The sequence below is a fragment of the Suricata suricatta genome, chromosome 2, assembly GCF_006229205.1.
Source record: "Suricata suricatta isolate VVHF042 chromosome 2, meerkat_22Aug2017_6uvM2_HiC, whole genome shotgun sequence".
Lineage (NCBI taxonomy): Eukaryota > Metazoa > Chordata > Mammalia > Carnivora > Herpestidae > Suricata > Suricata suricatta.
In genome coordinates, this window is record NC_043701.1 from 81,837,660 (window position 1) to 81,859,038 (window position 21,379).

The 21,379-nt window shown below is 41.4% G+C and overlaps 1 protein-coding gene across 4 annotated transcripts in view; it reads right to left on the minus strand.

Annotated features, from left to right (window-relative positions):
- SLC25A13 (solute carrier family 25 member 13) overlaps positions 1 to 21,379 on the minus strand; it is a 182,519-nt gene that overhangs the window by 69,672 nt on the left and 91,468 nt on the right. For all 4 annotated transcript variants that reach the window (XM_029929328.1, XM_029929320.1, XM_029929335.1 and 1 more), the window contains 5 exons: positions 20,777 to 20,916; positions 5,911 to 6,057; positions 3,967 to 4,105; positions 3,129 to 3,222; positions 2,825 to 2,909 (listed from right to left, as the gene is read on the minus strand). In XM_029929328.1, coding sequence (XP_029785188.1) covers positions 2,825 to 2,909; positions 3,129 to 3,222; positions 3,967 to 4,105; positions 5,911 to 6,057; positions 20,777 to 20,916 — 605 coding nt within the window. The remainder of the gene's footprint in view (positions 1 to 2,824; positions 2,910 to 3,128; positions 3,223 to 3,966; positions 4,106 to 5,910; positions 6,058 to 20,776; positions 20,917 to 21,379) is intronic.

The window sequence follows — 21,379 nt, forward strand, 5'->3', positions numbered from 1 at the left end:
ACTCTGAGAATGACCCGAATGTCCAGGAACAGAGGACCACTTAATGTTGCAGCCTTGGGGTGCCCAGCTGTCTCAGTTGGAGACATGCGATTCTTGGTCTCAATCTCCCACACTGGGTGAAGAGATCACACAAACAAACTTCAAAAAATGGTATAACCTAAAATGAAATTGTATGTTAAAATGAAATGTTGTTCTAAGAGAATTATTTAATGTTAAGAAAAATGTTCATAATGTATTATAAAGTGAAAATAGGTTAAAAAGAAAACAGCAGGTAGATAGGTACTCGGCATATGATTATTTTTACGTTTATAAATGTTTGCAATATCTCATGATAATCTTTTAAGAAAAATGTTAAAGACCGCATGCCATATGATGTTATTTTTATTTAAAATTATTTGTCGGTAGTGTATGCATATAAAAACATACTAAAACATTTTGGCTATCCCAACACCCAAAGATAACTCAAAATATTTACAGTGGCCCTAACAATGAGGTTGTCTCGCAGATAATTGTTACTTTCTCCTCTTCTTTATCCACTTTTTCTAAATTCACACTTTGGGCCACTCCGTTTTTCTTTTATTCTTCTCTGGACCTATTATCTTTACTGTGTTCTCTCTGGTTTTGATGTCAGAACATTTTAGAGCACTGCATTTTCCTGTCTACATAAACAAAACTAATTGTATGTCACATAAAGTTGTCAAATGAGGGTGGCATATAGTTGGTGCTTAATAAATACCTGTTGAATGAAGAAATACATTCAATAAAATTTGTTTTTCCAAAAGTCACGATAATTAAAATACGTGAACAATGAAAATAATTACCACCCCCAGCTATCAACCCACTGAATTTTAGCTGCTGTCAATGTAACACAATTCTAATACAATGAGATAACTTAGAATCTCCTTTAAAGTCATTTAACTGAAAATTGGTTTACAAAGAAATACACATCTTCAGGAATGTAAAACATTTCTTCTGTAAATGCCACGGGTTGTTTCCAGCTCCATCTCTGCACAGATGGAAATTGCGAGTACCTTCATTTTGACAAATGCATCCATAAGAAAGGCACTACTTTTTACGTGGATATAAATAAGTATAATAAATATACTCAGAAAGGTTCTGGCATCAAAATAATGAGTGAAAATATTTTGAAAATACTGGATGGGGGTGGGGGTGGTGGATGTACAGCTACCACTAATTCTTCATCTAAAAAACAAAATAAACAAAATTCCAGACTTTCATTTAACTTTCCTGAAGCTCAAAATGTACCAAGCTCATGAGACAAGAAAGGTTCCTATTCCTGCGCTCCTCTGTTGAGGACAAATGCTAGCACAGAGCCTACCAGGTGGATGACCTCCATTGCCTGAGTCCTGTCAGCGTGGTCAGGCCTGCTGGCGTTCACATAGCAAAGACTATTCCAGGCAAGGCCGCTGTGAATTGCTCTAAACCTATAAGCCACAGCCAATCATTTCCTGCTGTAAATCTCATCAATCTCGTCTAACCCGTGCATGGCCAGTATCAATGAGCACCCATCAAAACCTCTCAAACGTTGCGGGAGGGCTGGAAGGAAAAATTATGGGATACCACTGCCAGCTGGAGAACAGAAGGAATCTAAAAAAACAAAAAACAAAACACAAAAAACACCTCTGCTTTTTCTTAATCCCCAAATTTCTACAACAGCCAGTCGCATAGAGACGAGGAGATAATCATCTGGTGAGCAGTGTTTAAAAATCAAAGGGAGGAGAGCGATGCTGCTCCTACCTCGGCACGTGATTATACAGTTTCTCCTGCACTCGGGGAGAGTGGCTTCCTCTTTTAACAACAGCCAGCTGGTTTTCCAGAGGTGCCTAGTTAGGATTTACTGAGCCCACACCCACCACTTTGAGTTACACACTGCACACAAAACTCGCCAGTGCATTTGGTGTTGGGGGTGGGGGGAGCTGAAAGGAGGGGTGCTGGCTCGAGGCCTGCCAGTCCTAAAAATGCAGCCCGCATCAACCCATTGTGGTCAAACTGGCGTCTCTGTACAGACCCAGAGCTCCAAGCCAAAAACTGTTAAGTCTCACAGGATTCAGAGATGGCTTTGCCTTAAAGGAGGTATTTTTCTAAAACGACACTCGTCTGTGACTGGATTTACTTTACAAACATCGTGTAAGCACAACACATGCTATGAAAGCTTTTATTCTCTCATCCTGATCTATGGAGAGTCGAGCAAGAGTTAAATGAGGAGGGCCCATGTCTTAAGTTTCTGACTCTCATGACTTCAAGAGATTGGTTTCTGTTAACCATAAAATAAAATTTAGCATTCCTCAAATTGTTTCCACATAACTTATGAATCCTTTCACAGAGAAAAGAAGTCTAAAAGCCTTCAAACTATTACTCCAGACTAAACAAAATTATCTCATTTTGATATTCAGAAAAACGGAAGGCACGGCAGTTACGCGATGAGCTGATGAAGTCCTTCTCTTCGGAGCAAAGACGGCTTTCTGTGAGCAATGCACCGCTTTGCCGGGACTGTGACACCTAAATGGGATTCCTGTCCCACTCTCTCAACACAAGATTTAGGGAATAAAAGAGCTTCTGCCTATTTTTCGGGGGGCGGGGGGGGCAGAAATCATCCCATCTTTGAAAGTAAGGAGCGTCTATTAATCAGAACCTTTCTAAAGTAATTTCTCTTCGCAGCCTTTTGAAATTGTCTGGATTCTTGGTGCAAGATGTTACATTGGAAGGTCAGATACCAGCGCCAACAAGGCACCAGCAAGTGGAAAGGGTTCGGGGATGCCCTACTAAAGAGACATAAGGAAGCAAGTCTGCTCCCGTTGCCTACCTGCCTTTGGGCCTCAGCCAGGTTGAAAGGTAGAGTCCCCTCTTCCAATGGAGCAATTCGCTCAATGTCTGCCAAGGTCATACGTCTGGAGGGGAACAAAAAACAAGCACAAGCAACAACAAAATACAACGTTATTAAAATCTGTAGTATGGAATTTTAAAACGTTCCCTTTTTTGTTACCCATATTTCAGAGTCCTCTTTAATTTGGCTTCTTTTCCTCCCAGTTTGCTGCCCTCCTCCCACCCCCAACTCCTAACCTCCTTTTATTAAGCTAATTAGAAAAAAAAAAAAGAGGCCAACTTACCCCCGTGGCTCATATAAATCTGCTAACTGAAACAAGATGTCAACTTCCATGGGTGTAACCTGACCAAATTTCTGAGCTGCCAGAACAAACTCCTCTGTATGGAAAAAGAGTTAAAAGGGAAAGACTCAACAAGGAAGAGCCACTAAATGCAGCGTTAACTCAAGGCACTGGGATAAGTGAACATCACAAAACTTATTATCACAGAATTCAAGTAAATCCACATAGGGTAAGAATTTTTGCAAGTCTTTTATTCGTCTGGAAGGAGTGTGCAGAATAATTTCTCTAATATTGACTTTAAAAGCTTGGTGTCTCATTTGAATGGTTTGAAAAAATGACACAGTATGTCATTCAAACTGCAGGTCCGAGAAAACAAAGAAGCAGATACAAAAATTCACAGGCATCAGTCCTGGGAGGATATATTAATGATGCTGTGGAATGCTTACAGGACTTCTCAGTTTAAAAAAAAGAATCCCATTAAAATGCCGATATCTTGTTCTGAGGTTGTCACCAGTATAAGTTTATGGAATTCCTCGTGTACTTTTGAAGGCCACTTTAAAGGCTGCAAACTTAGCTCAGGTTTTAGCATGATTTGAAAACATTTAAGAAATTTTGCATGGTTCCCTCATTCAAAGACTGTCTTCAGTTTATTTAAAACCTGCTGACAACGGTTTTGCTTTGTTTATCTGATCAAAGGATGGAGAACACACATGTACCACATGGTTAATATGTGTCAATGGGATAGAAAAATCTGTAGCATAAACTCTCGGTTCTCTTTTTCATCCTAATAATAATATACCAAGATACTTGCAGGCAAAAATTCAGATTTATTCTCACTCACCCTTAGTCACCTCTACATCTTTCCTGTTGCCAGCCAGAGTGCTGTAGATCTTTCTAATGAGTTCCATGTTGTTAAGGAGCGAATTAAATCCATTAAAATAGGAGAAACTAACTTGATGGGATGTAGCACCTCCAGCAGCCTCAAAATAAGTGGAAAATAAGAGATGGGAGAAGAACAATAAACAAAAGATTTATAGAATGAAGAAGATTCTGATGTACATACATCAAATGCTAGTTTTGGAAGTAATCAAAAATGCATGTATGAGAAGAAATGGCCATAAGTATTTTCCTTTCACATTAAAAAAAAAAAGAGCTATAAGTGAATTTTAAAAGTAACTGCAACTAATCATGACCAGAGCTTATATTCTCCACACACAAGTTCTGGAAAACTAAATAAATACATGTGTAGGATTATAACAACAGGACCAGTAGTAATTTACAGAGTTCAAATTTCAATTGGAAATGTTTTATAAGTTTGTTTATTTCATCTAATGAGCAATTCTGAGAGGCTCAGACATGCAGAACTACACTATACACATGCACACGTGTGTGTGCTTATACATGTAAAACTATGTTATACCAACCAACACAGTATGAAAAGTGGTCAAGCCAACATTAATATCATGATCTGTCATGTTACTTATAACTAGCAATAAATAATCATTTAAGTCCAGACTTTATACTGGTGGAATTTCTAGCAAACAAGCATATTATAGTAAAATTATGAGAAGTCATATGCTTTGATGGGAGTTAAAACTGGTCAGAATTCTGATAATCAGAATTTGTAAGAAACCATATTTTTTTCACAAGGAGAGGGCAAGGGAAACAGACAGCATGTCCATTATGAATGGAACTTCAGTTTGGGGTTTCACAGTCTATCCTTCCCTAACAAGGCAAAATATTTTTATTAGGAAATCACTTCTTAGTAAGGTAACAACCACATAAATCTTCACTTAGTAATCATTTAAAATAGCTGACCTAAGAGTTTACAATGGAGTAGCGAAGGGCAGGGGAAGGCAAGAAAGGGAGTTAGATTAACACGGTGCCAGAGTGGGAAAGGCTTTGTCAGAATTCCATGCCTCCAAAAAGAAGCACCAGGGGGAAAAAAAGCGAAAAGCTACCCTGAGTTCCTGCCTATGCTAAGCATTGTGGGAAACCCAGAGCATGGCGAAAACACCCCAAAAGTCTTCTCCCTGGGACTACCAAAGCACAGTGTAAGCATTTCCAAAACTGTGAGGTTGGAATGATCTGGGAAGCTTTCGAGATTAGATTCTAGGACCTCACCACCTGTAGATGATAAATCTGAGGCCGGGAAGAAAACTTAGTTATCTGTGCTTTTACTAAGCATCCCTGGTGATTCTTATGTTTTGTGACCAAGGCTTGGGAACCTCCAGCAGACAGTGTCACAGGACACCTTCAAGGCCGGTGAGGTAAGGAGAGAGGCGGGCACCCCCGGGCATGGAAGCTACCACACAGGACGGGCCCGCCCATCCTACGTGCCCCTGCTGCCTCAACCTTAAGTTCAGAGTTTCTGTTCTATCAACCAAAGGAATACATCCGCAGGCACTATATAGATTTTTTTAATGTTTTGCCTTGGTGAATAGATAAAAGTGAAGATTAGCATTTGGCATACCTCAAGATACAAAGCAAACCTAACATGAAATCATAAAGTTGTTTTTGCTTTTTTTTTTTTAAGCCACTTAATATGTTCTTTATGAGAGATTCCATATTATCCAGGTACCAAATCAACCTACCCACTAAAATTAGCCAGCCAAAACATACTCTGTCTCTAAGTCTGGTAGTATATGGGATCACATTAAGAAAATGTTAGTGTTTTAAATTGAAAAAACTGTACGTAATTTTTAAGAATTGTTTTTACAATCCTTGTTTACTGAGCTTTTGCCAGGTAAAATAAACTGCTTCATTAGCAAAGGCTACAACTTACAGCTACTAGACATTCTTCTACAAAAGGCGTCAAGACATGGGGGCGGATGGTGACCATGATGTCTCGGAAGTCAATGGCTGTAACTTTTCCAGTCCTGGCGTTGTCCCTTTGCACAAAGGCCTGCTTTGCATGCTCCAATTGTATTTCCTACAAAAAATGAAAGTGGAATAACTTATGTTTCTCAATTACTACAAAAAAATAGCTCAATTTCAAATTAGGGTGAAGAAATACAGATCATATATCTTGATTTAACAAGACTCACCTACTTGTTAAATAACACCTTCAAGCTATCATCTTCTTCCAAAGAGAGAACTTCGCATAGACCAATGAACATGTCTTGAGAAAATCCATTCTACCTTAAACCCCCTATCCAGAGAAACCAAATCACTTCCATGCTCTGCTAGAATCTAAGGACACAACGAAAATAAAAACTGGAATGAAGTTTGGTGGGTAGGCCCAAAGATATGGCCAAACCCAACATAGGTGATGCAGGTGATCCAATGAAAAGCAGCTAGAGGACATTAACCTCCCTCCGAAAAAGACAGAAAAATTCTTATTAGTAACATGGTACACAAACATGTGATGTAACACAAAACTGAAAAGGGCAGTTCTCCTCTGGAATATACTCTTCTGCTAACATATAGTTTCTGAGCCTCGACACTACTGGTACTTTGGGCGGGTTAAGCCTTTGTTACAGGAAGCATCCCTCTCCCCTCTCCTTCCTCTAGATGATGGTAGCACCCTCATGCCCAAGAGCGTAACAGCCAAACATGCCTCTGGTGGGGGTGCATGGGGGGCTCAGTTACACATCTGACTCTTGATCTCAGCTCAGGTCTTGGTCCCCACACCGGGCATGAAGCTTACTTAAAAAAAAAAAAAAAAGGCTCCGGAGAGGCCCACTGGTCCTGAATAAGGACCCCTGGCTCCAGAATTAGGAGATGGATGGTATGTGGGTCAGAGGTGGCAAACCTGTACCAGTACCACTATTGTAAATCATAGGATCTAAAGACAGGAAACTTGATTTAAACGTCCAGCACTATTCACAGGAAGAAAGAATGTACACAAAATAAACAGAACTCCCATCAAAACCCATCATGGGCCTGTAGGAGAAGTATCCCTTCCACAGACAGTATTTTATTATCTTCCTCACAACACCGCCCGTTTCCCAAATGAGCCCTTAGAGTGAGATCTAATCTCCAGGTGCCTGGGTGGCTCAGTTGGTTGAGTGTCAGACTCCGGATTATGGCTCAGGTCATGATCTCACGTTTCATGGGTTCAAGCCCTGTGCCGTGCTCCGTGATGACAGTGAAGAGCTTGCTTGGGATTTTTTTTTTCTCCCTTTCTCTGCCTCTCTCCACCTCTCTTTCTCTCAAAAAAAAGAAAAGGACAAAAAAAAAGTGAGACCCAATCTTTATGTAATTAAAAGGCAATGCTGATATGGCTTTCAAGGACTTCAAATTTTTTAAACAAAAGAAGTTTAATTAGCTGATAGAGAAGTATTATTCTTTTAAACTTTGGCTAGATAATGACTTAGGGTAGTATAAAAACTCTTATGACGTGGAGCAAACTAAGCACAGCAGAAGTGACATCGCCTGACTGTGCTTAAAAGTGCGCTTTCTCCCTTCTTTCCCCTGTGAAAGATGGGAGACGGAGGAAGGCTAGTAAAATACTGGTAATAATTGGAAGCTGCACAACAGGGGCATGGGGGTCACAATATACTTTTCCACTTATGTATAGTTTGAAAATGTCTACAATAAAAAATTTTTTAAAGACAATACAATAGTAAGAATCAGAGTTCTTATCCTATTCAAAAGTCTCTTCTCAGTTATAGCATCTGCCAGTTCTGATCCAAGCCTGTCTCTACCCAAAGTCTCTTATGGGGCCCTTACCTCCCTGGTACCACTTCCACTCAAATGGAAGGCATCCGTCGGCCCTCTGTCCTCAAGTCTCCTCACTCTACTCCCCTAAGCCTTAAGGATTTCTCAGAAGGCTTGACCCTCAGATCTGTTATCTCCCACCCCTTTCTGGCTGGACCAGAATCCCTAACTGCTCAGAGTATACATCCACATGGGCAGCTTGTAAAGACCATGCAATTATGCATCACCAAACCTCAGACCCTGTAAGGAGCTACTTTCAGCGTGGTCTCCGCCTCCCCACGCTCAGCCCTTCCAGACCTTCCACACGCCTGACCTCTGTCCATATTCCTCACTCCTCCTGGTCCAGACCACATTCTCTTTCTCTAGTGCCTGAAGTCCTACCACTTCCTCCAGGTTCAATTCAAATGTCACCACTTAAGTAAATATAAGTAGGTCTCTTAACTGGAAATAACTGATCTGATCATGTGGCTCCCTGCTTGAACCTCAATTGTAAGACTTGTCTTGTTCCATTTTACTTGAATCAGTTGTTTGATTCCTGTCTTTCCCTCACCTTGCCAGGGAAAAGAGACTATGTCCTGCTCATTCCTCGACTGGTGGAGGCAGAATGCTTTAGACATACTAGGCACTCAATAAACCATAGCCATAATCTTCAATGATAGACAGTCTATAAAACCAATTGAATGAACAAATCATACTCTACTGAACAAAAAGGGGTTCTCTGTACAAGTGCCTCCAATTTAAGAGGAAGGAAGAAACCAACTGTTAAACACCCTGTAGTGAAAAATGACCACAGTATGTACTCAATTGAAAGTAAATGAACACAGCCTCCTTTGAATTGCCAGACCCACTGCTAAAGCTATTGTAAGGCAAGATTACTTTCAACAACAGTAGAAGGTATGTATGTTCAGTTATTTATCCTTTCCCCTAGTTTATAACTCAACTAGTCTTAGGGATCCTCAGACCACAACACCAAAAATGGCATCCCTTTCCCTGACCACCCCATTTTCTCGGCATTCCTGGCCACTTCATTTCCTCAGAACACTAAGACCACCCTATTCGGAATTTCACATTGGGAAACAGACATCAAGGTGGGGGTGGATGCTCACATGGTAGAACAGGGGGTGCATCTGTAATAAGGATGGTGTCACTACCCATTTCTGTGCCTGGGAGTAAACATTTACTAGCAGGGATCTCTCGATCACAGAACATGAACGCACTTTGAACCGTAATGATGAACAACTTTAGAATACATTTCCAACAGCTTTGAAAGACTGAGGACATCAAAATTCCAGGAAAAACAAGAAGCTAACTGTACATAGTTCTCTAAATAGTAGGATACAGGAAAACAATTAGCTATGTGTTTCCTCAGACTAAAAGCAGCTTACAGAAGACGCAGGTCACATTGTGGACATGTGTTTATGCTGTGACTGTTTCTTCTTCTGGGTGAAGGAATGAATATAACCAATATAACCACCAAGTTAACAGCATTTAGTGAACATATATTATGCACCAGATGCTGTTTCAAAGCATTTTAGAGCAACCCGGGGCGAGGGGCACTATTTATGAACTTCATCGTAGCAGCTGAGGAAGCGGAAGCCTCATCGGAAGCGGTGAAGCTGGAATGCAGTCCTGCTCACTGACCAGGCTCCCAACACCTCAGCACACCGCCTGGGGAACCTGCACAACGCTGCTGTCAGGAATGTGACTACAAAATACATCTGACGGTTAGGAATCTTAATAACGGTGAAGAGACAAAAATTCAGTTTGCTTTCAAATTATTCTTGAGGCTCTAGATTTTTTATTGCCAATTTTCATGAGAAAACAATAACATTTAGGAGACTTTTTCGTTAAGGAAAAAGTCTTCTGTGTGCTCAGAGTTCTAGGACTGTGCTCCCAACAACAGCAGAGACTGTGGAGAAGGGGAACTGAATCTACAGGCCTTCTTCTCCTGGCCTGGCTCACTTACAACCGCAAGAGACTGTGGAAGAGAAAGACAAATAAGGAGGCCTGTAGGAGCCAACACAGAGAAACTCTATAAATAATTTGAGAATGAATGAGTTTTGAAATAAATGTTCAGGCTCACTATTGATGGCAGAATGACTTAAAACCAAAGCTCTTCACTGACACCTCTAAAGCTATTTAAAGAAAACCTAACACATACATGTAGATCCAAGACCCTGATGGTTCCCAGATCTGAACCCAGGGGGATAAAAGTGAGACAGAGAGTATTCGGTATGCACAGTGCAGGACACTTGTAAATCTGTGGTCATTTCCAAAGGGAGCAGAGGAGGAGAGGACAATGGGAGAACCAACGTTTTCAAATATTTAACGGTTAAAGGACCAGCAGGTAAAAGAAAGAAGTTAGATTGGCTCTCTATATTTCTTTTAAAAAATGGAGAAAAAATATACGGGGGTCAGGTTTTAGCACAAGACACAGAAGTATTTAATCTGTACAGCTGTTCAACAATGAAATGGGCTACATTGTAAAGTAGCATGTTTCCAGGCTCTGCAGTATCTGTCCAACAACAGGCTGGGGAACACATGTCAAGGAATTTATTTTACTTATTTTCAGAGAAGGAGTTATGGAAGCAATATGTTATGATGACAAAAATCTGAAGTTTGGAGCAGGAATGAAAAGAGCTCAGAAATCAAGCATGACACTCCTAGGAGGACGAGGGGAGTATGTATCTTGGAGCCGCAGCAACGTCTAGTCGAGGGTTGTAAAAACCACATGTCACGCATGACAGCCACTTACTAAGTGGTAGCTTTGCTTTTTGTCAAGGTGAATGGTTTAAAATCCTCTAAAGACCATTTCAGTGTAAGTTCTTTGAGTCTTTCAAAAAGTCGCCTACTAAGGAGCAGTGGTTCTGCTGAGTCATTCTGAACCGTCCACAAAAACAGAGAGAAGAAGACCAGATGGAGTGGAGAACAGTGTTAATAGCTGAGTGCCTAAGCACTTCCTGCAGGCCAGGGCCTATGCGAAGAACTGAAAAAATGGTATTTCATTTAAGTCTCACAATAATTCGCTGAAGTGATACTATCTTCATTTCACAGAGAGGCCCCTGACGCTCTGAGAGGTTAACTGATGAGTCCAAAGTCCCACAGCTAGGAAGTGGCAGAGCCAGGGTCTGTACCGAGACACTGCCTGATTCCAAAAATGAGAATTTTAACCACTAGCTTATATGCTGCCTTGGGTAATATCATAAAGAACATTGTAACAGATAACTGAAAGAGGTTTTAAGAAAATCTGTTTTGGTGAGGATTTGTATATAAAAATGGAGCAAGACAGATCTCAAAGAATTCTTACCCTGGATGAAAAAGGAGATGAAGAATCTACCATAAAGAAAAACATCCAAGGAGAAAGAGAGGAGGTGGATGACCAAGATGAGAGACTTGAACAGATGAGTTTAAGTTTTAAAGAGAAGTTGAGCTATAGGGGCTCCTGGGTGGCTCAGTAGGTTAAGCCTCTGATTTCAGCTCAGGTCATGATCTCCCAGTTCATGAGTTCGAGCCCTGTGCTGGGCTCAGAGCCTGGAGCCTGCTACAGATTCTCTGTCTCCCTCTCTCTCTCTCTCTGCCCCTCGCCTGCTTGCTCGCTCGCTCACTCTCTCTCCCTCAAAAATAAACATTAAAAAAAAAAAAACCAAGTTGACCTATAAACAAAAGAGAGAGATACAGACAGAAATATAAATTTGGGAAATGTAGATAGCAGGATTTCAGGGGAAAGAAAACCAAAGGCTAACATTTGTTAAGTATTAAGTGTGTGTTATGCTCCAGGCACTGTCTTTTCCTGTTGCATCTCTTTGAATACTCCCAATGGCCTTGAAGGTGGACCCTACCATCACCTCCATTTTGTAGATGGGAAAACGACGTGAGGTGCAAATGAGAGTCAAATGATGCTGAGGCTGAACCTGGATAGGCACCTGCACGACCTGGCTGTGGAGCCACAATCTTAACCTATTAACCTACATGGACTGACTGCTCCTTTTACGGGGAAGTCTCCGGAAAACCAGAACAAAGAAATAATAGGCGCAAAAAACAGATGAGGTCATCCCACAGTACGTAGGATACGAATATGACACAGAGCAGACAGATGACAAAAAATGGAACTGATACCTAAGGAGGGGAGTACAGACAACAAAATGGAGGGCCTGTGACCTTGCGGGAAAGCCAGAGAGCTGGGAAGATGGCACAGGGCCGTCGGTGCCAGGCACGGGGTGCCCGCGAAGTACTGCTGAGGGGGATAGCAGGGACTAAGGAGAAAGGGCCGCCCTGCACCTGAGGCCAGAAGGTCGCGGATCAAGGAGCAGCACAGCTCTCTTGAAGGCAGTTCTGCTCAAGCACATGAAAGGAGGCCCAATTTCTCTTTCTTATTTGCCAGTGAATGGTTTTCTGTTCCCGCTATTCTGGTGCATGATGATTAATGGAATAGGCTTTTACTGCTGCAGTTTCCAACTACTCAACACACCCATTCAGCTTGCTGGAGGGAAAGAAAAAATCAAACTCTTCAAAATTGCTAGCTGTACAGAAATAAACATATAGAGGGGGTTACACCACTTCAGGTCTAACATTCATGCTTCTAATAGTTCCAGGCCTGTCATTTCCTTAATAATCTCCAATTTTCAAGTGGGTATATTTTGAATGCAAAAAATTCTCTCCTCCTCTATTCAGACGTGCAAGTTTTGTGCTTCAGCCTGAGGATAATTTATCAGAACAAAAACAAAACAAAACCAAAAAAATAGACCAACAGACCTTCAAAACAAGCAAGCAGATCCAGGTGACTTATATTATAAAGCAAAGAACACCAAAACAAGAAAAAAGACCCCTGGCTAGTTGGCATGTTTTGTGTTTTGTAAGCCATGAAATGTAAGAAAACATATCTAAAACTTTAATAAAAGCAGAGGGTTATCAATAAGGATAGGACTCAAAAGAATTCTTGTTTAGAAGTGGGGGCAGAAGAGTTCTGGGGAAAATTCAGGTAATTCTTTATGAAAACAAGGAACAAAATATATTAAAGGTTTGCTTTAAAAATATGGTATCACAGTTAGTCCTACGTCAAATAAATTCTGTATTACATCGAGTATCAGAACTTGTATCCTATCAAACATATAAGTATGCGCTTCATCTTCATAATCCTACACAAATTTGGAAGGGAAAGTCTAGTTAAAATCAAGATCCACATATTAAACAGAGTTGAAAAGGGCCCTAGCAAAGGAATACGGAGAGAGAGGAGACGTTCCCCCTGTGAACAGTTCCCATTTCTGTGCACCCCGTAGTCCATCCATGTAGTCGGACGGCCAGAGTTCCGGGTGAACTCTGACCCCCAGTTCACTGGATGGTAGCCTTAATGAAGAGTCTTCGGAGGTGGTGTTGCCCACGGCCCGGCGGGCGTGCGCAGCACACCTCCACAGAAACCAAGTACAGAGCGTTTTCATCTCGATCTCCTTGCTCTTCTGATTCAATGTTAAACTTCACAGTGGGTAGCAGCAGCGGAGATGCTGTGCGGAGTGCTCATTTTTACCAGGATGCTACTGTGAAAGCCCGCACACCAGGCCGCTCAACAAAACAGCAAGCTGATGAACACCACAGGCACAACAGCACAATGAATTCTGATTTCCTTTGCCCGGAGAGTAGAAAGTGCAACGTGAATGAAATGTGTCCTGCATCTAATTCTCTGAGCGAGTGGGATATTACCACATCTCTGGTCACCCATCACCAAACCAGCAACAGCTTCCAACCGAATGCAGAACAGAATCTAATCTCCTGGAAGAGCTGAGGGAAAACAACATTAGCCACTTTTACTCATTATTTCATTGCGGAATATCAAGTTGATGCTGTATTTAGGAAACGGTACCGAAGCTATATTGCAGATCCCATCTGGTCCAACTTAAAGATCAGCATAAAAAGTACTCACATGTTAAAAATGAAAATATAATCATGGTCTCTGGCTACTCAAGATCCATGGTCTAGAGACTTTAACTAACACAGATGGCAAGATGAGGGACAAAAAGGAGGTACAAATGGCTTGGCTTCTCAGTCCTGAACAAGGACCTTGTTATCGTCCCCTAACCTGTTAAAACAGTTGTGGCTTCAGTGAGTTCTACTACTAGTGGTTGTTTTTTTTGTTCACACTTGAAGTATTCTACCGATCCTAAAACTTAAGAATTTGATGTTGCCATGTTTGAAACTTATGTCTCCTTTTGTTTGGTGGCAGTGGGGAACAATTTATTTTTGTGTTCAAATGAAGTACTGCCTTCTACCAGCTTGCCACAGCAAATACAGCAGCAAACCATAGCGATGGTGGCTGTAAGGCCTGGACGAGAGCTGACTCATGAATCTCTGACCCCTGGAGGGACACGGGACAACGACCTGCACCTGGGAACAGTAGACTCGCAGAGCTCTACTCTCTAGGGCTCAGGACCTGAATAACCAAAACGTCCATTCTAAACAGAAAAGGGTAGGCTGGATCTGCATGCCATGCTGACCCACAGGCCAAAATAATGGTCAATTTCACTTAACAAAAAGAACAGTGGTTCAGTTGCATTTTTAGCATAAATATGCTTTAGCACCCAAAAGAAAGGCCATGAAACTTGAGATCTGACAAGAGTCCTTAGCCATGTGTGTGTCCAGTCAAGGGCACGAGACACAGCACTGATTCTCAGGTGCTACTCACAGCTCTACCAACTAGGATTCACCTGCTTGGGTCCCATTGTCCTCTTCCGACAAAAGGGGGACCTGAATACAAAGTTAGGGTAAAGCACCCACACCTTGGTGCTCAGGGCTCTCCACTGGATCAGGTGACTTCATTCTTAAGCTCTGTTTGAGGAGAAGGTATTAGAGAGGATTTTTAGCCCCATTCCCTCCCAAGTCAACAATCCTGTTTCCTTGGATAACTAAAGCAATCTGAACTTCAAAATCTAGCCTCTTCACTAATTCAGAGCAGCGCTGATTTCTTGAGGAGTTCCTTCTCCTGGAGCAAGAGGAAGAAGGCCTTTGGAAACAGAAGAAATTTCCTAGCTCCACAAAATGGGGAACAGAATTTCTTAGAAATGCCCAAGTCTGTGGGCCCATAGGTGGGCCTCCTATTGTATCATCTTAACTCCAGGGAATTAAGAGAAGACCCGGAGACAATCCAGCCACCCATATGTGAACAGTGATGATAAGCAAAGTACTGCTCTGCAGCCTCCAATGAAGATGGCTTTCTCTGTGCTCCCCATTTCAGTAAACCATCACCATCCTCCTACTTGCCTGAGCCTAAAACTCACCTAAAAAAAAGACGTGAACTGTGAGTTTTATATTATCCAGACTGTCTCCATCTTGCTAAATCACCAAGCCTGGTCAGGCCTATCCCTCAACTTCTCTTAAATCCATTGGCTTTGGCTCATCACCATTTCCATCCAACCCAGGCCACTGTTGTTTCTCTCTTGGATTAGAAAGTGGCCAACGGGTCCTCCTGTCCTCAGTGAGATTCTTCTCTGTTGGATTTTTCCACACAACAGCCAGGGCAATCTCTCTGGAACACAAATCTGATCATGTTTGCCTGTCGAAGCTTCCTATTGACACTGGGATGAAAATATGAAGACCCAATTTGGAGCTTTTAGTCAGGGTTTTATAGTCCAGACTGGTTTCTCCACGTATGGCTCTTGCAAAATTCAAGATGTTTGTTTGAAAGGTCATTTGTTAGGCCCTATCCAGACCTACTGAATCTGGGCAGAGAGACCAAGGACTTTATTTTTTAAAACAATCACCTCGGGGGCGCCTAGGTGGCTCAGGCAGTTAAGTATCCGATTCCTGATTTCGGCTGGGGTCACACTCTCATGGTTGTGAGATGGAGACCCTGCGTTGGGCTCTGTGCTGCCAGCGAGGACCTGCTTGGGATTCTCTCTCTCCATCTCTGCCTGCCCCTCCCTGGCTCACTTGCATGTTGTCTCTCTCTCTCTCTCTCTCTCTCTCTCTCTCAAAATAAATACATAAACCTAAAAATAACCACTTTGGAAAAATTTTACATAAAATTTGAAAAACACTGCTAGAGATTTAGGAAAATTAAAATCAACTTCAATTTCACCTATTCTACCTTGAGCAAGTCCAGAAAACTACTCCAAGGCTCTGTGTGCTCATCTTTCATATTGAAACAATAATAAGTGCTTAACATTTAAGATGACTATAAAGGCAAATATGAGTAAAAGCACTTTCTACTAGAATATGCTATGAGAGAGGTAGTTAAAAATAATAGATTTCTAGTAAACATATACTGCATTTGATAGCAATCCTAGACTTCTTTTTTAATTTTTAAAAATATTTTTTATTTATTTTTGAGAGACAGAGAGAGGCAGCATGAGCAGGGGAGGATCAGAGAGAGGGAGATACAGAATCAGAAGCAGGCTCCAGGCTCTGAGCTAGCTGTCAGCACAGAGCCGGACATGGGACTCGACCCCTGAACTGTGAGATCATGACCTGAGCCAAAGCCGGACGCTTAACTGACTGAGCCACCCAGGCGCCCCAATCCTAGACTTTTCTACTCTGAGTCTGGAGTAACTAGAATCTCCTTTACATTATTTTAAAATTATTATCATTCTATGTGAAATATATACCTATGACTATAAAATATCATCAAAAAGTCACTGGAAATGACAGCACCACACACTCCTATGAAAGGCCTTTTTGTTACCATATCTGGCAGTGAAGGGGTAGGCATCAGGAATTCTCAGTGTCCCGTAAGGCATGGCTGTCCACCCCCATTCAGAAGCACCAGAAGCACAGTCCCTTCCAGCAACAGAAACTAACTCTTCATAGCCCAGACCCTGGAGACAATGTAATAAAATGGCAACAGCATAGTACTTTTGAGTCTTTCACATGTCTCTGATCTTATGAGAGGAGTTTAGTTTCTGTGTACTCTTTTGGGGTACTCCTTTGGGAACCCAATGAAAGCCAGGAGCATTTTCCCCAGAAAATTACCTTTAAATGCAAACTTTTACCTAGAGTCCGTTTATTCTTTTGCATATAATAGGGGATAATGATAATTACCTCTCAGAGTATTGGGATGCTATTATCAGAAATAGAATATTTAAAAGCACTTTGTAAATTATAAAGATTGTTACTACTATTACTTCTATTTTCCAGAGTGAATCTTAGTACCAATTCCACAGAAGAATTTGGCAGAAAAGTCTGAGAGGGCTCTTACTCAGTCCTCCCATTTGCCTCCGACGTCCACCCAATAAAAAATCAGAAATGGATCTGAATAGACATGTCTCCAAAGATCGTAACAAATGGCCAATAAGTACATAAAAAGATGCTCAACCTTATTAGTCATTAGGAAAATGCAAATCAAAATCACAAATGATATACTGCAAAGAGACTCGAAAGTGAAAGACCTCAGTTTCTCATCTGGAAAATGGGCCCCTTAACTATGTATATCTGGCCCTTGAGTTTGTACTTTGGACAGCTACCCTAACCACACTCTGAATGTTGGTTTCGGCTTTCCCGCTGAAAAGCTCTCCCGAGGGTTTTTGCTACAAGACAGCAGCCTTGTAGGCCGCACACACCTGCCTACGGCTGTTCCTTCCGAGCCCTCAGACAGACAAGCACAGAGCAACCCCTAGACTTGGACCCTATTAGTATCTAAGAGGTTGTTCTCTCTGCAACTCTTTCGTGGCCCTATCTTTGCACAAGGCCTCTTAACAAAGCTTGCATGTTCAGCAAACATTTGCTCAATTGGGTGGTTTGTCCCAACCAAGCAAGTAATAATCAAAATAATCACAGCACAAGAAACACTTGCATAGGACAGAGTTAAAGTTAGTACCACTTATGAACAGGACTCCCATCGGCACAGAAGAGTATTTCTCCAAACTGTCTTCTAAAAAATTCCGTATATTAGAATCTAGTTTTCAACTACTAACCATAAAATTAAAACTAAGAAAAGAGGCATGTGGAAATATTCAGAATATTTAAATATACACATACATACCCACATGTAAAACTGTATTCACATTTACACATACGCACCATCACTCATGCAGGTAAGGGTAGATGACAGACCTAGAGATAAACAGCAGCAATACATACAGTAATGTCAATAATGGGCTAAAAGGTCCCCCTCGTTTCTAAAATCCCTCTTAGCCAGGAACGAGACTCTAGGAAAGAGGCTCTGTATCCCTGCTTCTGGCTGCAACACTATCACTTACATATAGAATATAAACAGGGCAAGTTTAGCTCCAAGAGTACCAAACTGATTCACCACTTTACATTCATAAAACCAAAGCACAGAACACAACTTGGCAGCACAGCATTCAGGCAGTGCCCATGAGCAGCACCACCTCGGGGAGCGGGCTGCCTGTCACACAGTACACAGACGAACACGTGAACACGGGAAGTCCTCACAGCCGCATGGTGGCTACACACTCACACTTGCTTAGATACAAGAGTGACTGCTCACCAGTCACGAACGGGTGTACATACACAAAGCAGAGGTAACTCAGGAACGTGAGACTTGAGCTGGCTGGAGCCAACCCGAATTCCCACTAAGACCTTCTGTGGGGCTGAACCGTGTTTCCTCTACCTACCACTAAGGCTCCCTGAAAAGGCAAACACTTCTCAGCTGTCCCTATGGCTGCTCCTCTTCCTCATCAGGTGACAAGTAGCAGCATGCAAGGTGGCAGTTCTTTGGAGTCTCCAGCGGCCAAGCATCTGCTTTCATAGCCGTGGCGCCAGCCAGGGAGCTGGTGCCCATTTCTGAGCCCTGCCCTAGAGCAGAAAGGCGGGTGCATGCTTGACGAAGCAAGAGCCCAAAATATATAGGAGATTAAGCTCTCTCATGTCTTTAAGAAGTTCCTGCCTAGAAAAAAGAGCCCAAAGGAAGCAAACAAAGCATCTGAAGTAGAGGTTTGGAGCTGTAGCTGCATTCAGAAAAGAGTTCAAAGGAAGCAAACAAAACATCTGAGTGGGTGGGTTGGGTGGGGGGAAGGGGTGACCCTATGGTAGATATCAAAACTGGCATTTCACTGACATTCAAATAAAGTCTATCATGATACATCCATTAATTCCTTTAAATCTGGACCTGGAGTGGAACACAAAGGCAAGGCTCTAACAGATAATTATCCACCATTACCATTTTAATCTAGTGTATGTTCAGCAAGCACTTGTATTCTGGCTACAAAGTCAAAATCATCCCATGCAGGACTGTGGGATGTTTTTCCATTTACCATTACAAAAAGAAGTCAAATGTAAGTGAATGCCATACAAGTTGCAGCTAGAAACAATCAGTAATCCTTGAGTCATCTAATCTTTGACTCTGGCTTCTCCATATCTTGAAGAAGGCCTAGCGGCCGCTGGAGTACCCTACAGCCGACTCAATTCAGCATAATTGATACCTGCTTAAAAGGGAAACATGATCATCCTTACTATTGCTAACATCCCATTAAGGCTAAAAGTTAATTAGGCTGTGTTCCATAAAGTCAATTTGAGGCATCTGTCTCAATAGCATTATTGTAATTATTCCTCATCAAAATGAATACCACCTCCTACTGTGCGCCAATGTCTTGTGTAAACAACAGCAAAAATCCAACAACTCACATTCCATTCTCCTCCTGAGTTATTTAAGCAGGTTTGTGTTTACATAGAACTGAAAATGGGGAATCATGGACATTAACATTTAAAATAAAAATACAAAGGTATGTTTAAAACATCTTGTTTTAAGACCAGGAAAACAGAAGCAAACAAAATAGAATGACAAATGTTATATATCATAACAATAGCACTAAAAGTCAAAAAGAGAAGTACCTATTAAGGCCCACCTACTATATATGCTGGTGCCTGGGAGTGGGGACCACCAAACGCTAACTGCCTACACAGCAGTGTACAGGGTGTGTTCGTGTGCCCTCCACATCCACCCCCCTGCACTTTCCAACCACTTCTCAGAAGGCTCTGGCAAAGTCTCGGACACGTAAAAGAAACAGGGGCACGGGATACCCCTTGAGGACATTTCTAGTAAACAAAAGAAGGCAATTTCCCCCGGCAGATCTTCCTTCAAGACCCAGAATTAAACATATAAAAGTAATGGCCTTACATGTATCTCTTAAAATTATATTTAATAAAATATAAATAAATTTAACTGTCAGAGGAACAAAACAAATACATGAAGTCCAAAAGAAAGCGTGATTTCTCATAGAGACTTCAGACCATACAGATATTGAACTCTAGTCACTAAATGTTAATACTGTAATTAAAACAATTAATGAAGTTTGCTTCAGGTAGAGAACTAAACTATAATCATATTTTCTTACTACTCTTCCATTGGCATCATCAGTGGCCCAATGATGTGACCATAATGGGGGTGGGTGTGATAAGAGCAAGCTGTGGGGAACTAGGCCAAGGAAGGTACACCCCAGAAATGTAAAAACTCCCAGAGTTTAACCTTAGATAAGGACAGCAGTGAACAGCGATTCTCAAACTTGGCACCTCGAACATTGAAAAGCACCTGCGAAGCTTTCAATGCCCTGGTGCCTAGGTTCTCCCTGCCCACCTCCCCCAATCAAATCTAGTCTCTAGAGGTGGGGGACCCAAATAACAATAGTTTTTAAAGCTCCCCAGGCAATTTCAGTATGGAGTCCGGTTGCAGACCCCAAGCTTTGTCTATTAAAGGCCTCAAGTGAAGTAATTCTACAATTAGATGTGGATGATGACATGTCCATTTCTCAAGGGAAAAGAAAACACTGGTAAATAGTAGTGGAACCGATCAAAAGTCAAGAATTCAAGTTTGCATTCTGCTCCTCCTGACTTATGTAGCTTTTCAGCAAATCAGTTATTTCCTGGAGCCTCAATGAATATTCTATTACAATGTGAAAGGGTTCTACCCAGTCTGTAAGAACCCATCTAATCCTATCATTTCTACATACGAATAAACAAATACTTCCAAACAGGATGGTCTGGCCAGGAGTTCTGAGGTAAAGCAGGATCCCAGTTTTACTTATTTACTCTTTAAGAGCTAGACTCACCAGTAAAAACTGAGTGAATTCCGCATATGTCAGGTGTCTTTTTCTTTCTTTTCCAAAATGTAGCTGCACAAATTCTGAATCCCAGTTAAACGGAATATGTTGATGAATTGTGGTCTGCCCAAAAACTTGCTTAACATCCTCTGCAAAGAGAAAAGAAAGATTAAAACAAATGAGGTTTATCCTTATATAATCTGTTATTAAAAGGATATTGTTCCTTTCTTCTTGTAAAAAGTAACTCAACTTTAAAACCACACAGGTTATAAACCATAGCAAAAATAAAAGTTGAAATCTTCAAGCAGTCAAGAAATCAAAATTAATAATCCTACAAATATAGAGAAAAAAATCAAGACACACACACACACACACACACACACACAAGCTTTAAAGGCAGTAGGAAACCAAACCCAAGTAATAAGCTAAATCTAACATCATCATCTTACATGTTTTCAACAAATATCATTTTCTAGAGAATGGATATAATTCAATCTTTAGTGGCAGGAAACATCTATACATACAGAAACACATATAGCACTAAACAAGTCTTAAACATAGTCCTTTATCAAGTTATTAAAAAGTTCTTGAAGATTTAATGATACCAGTTTT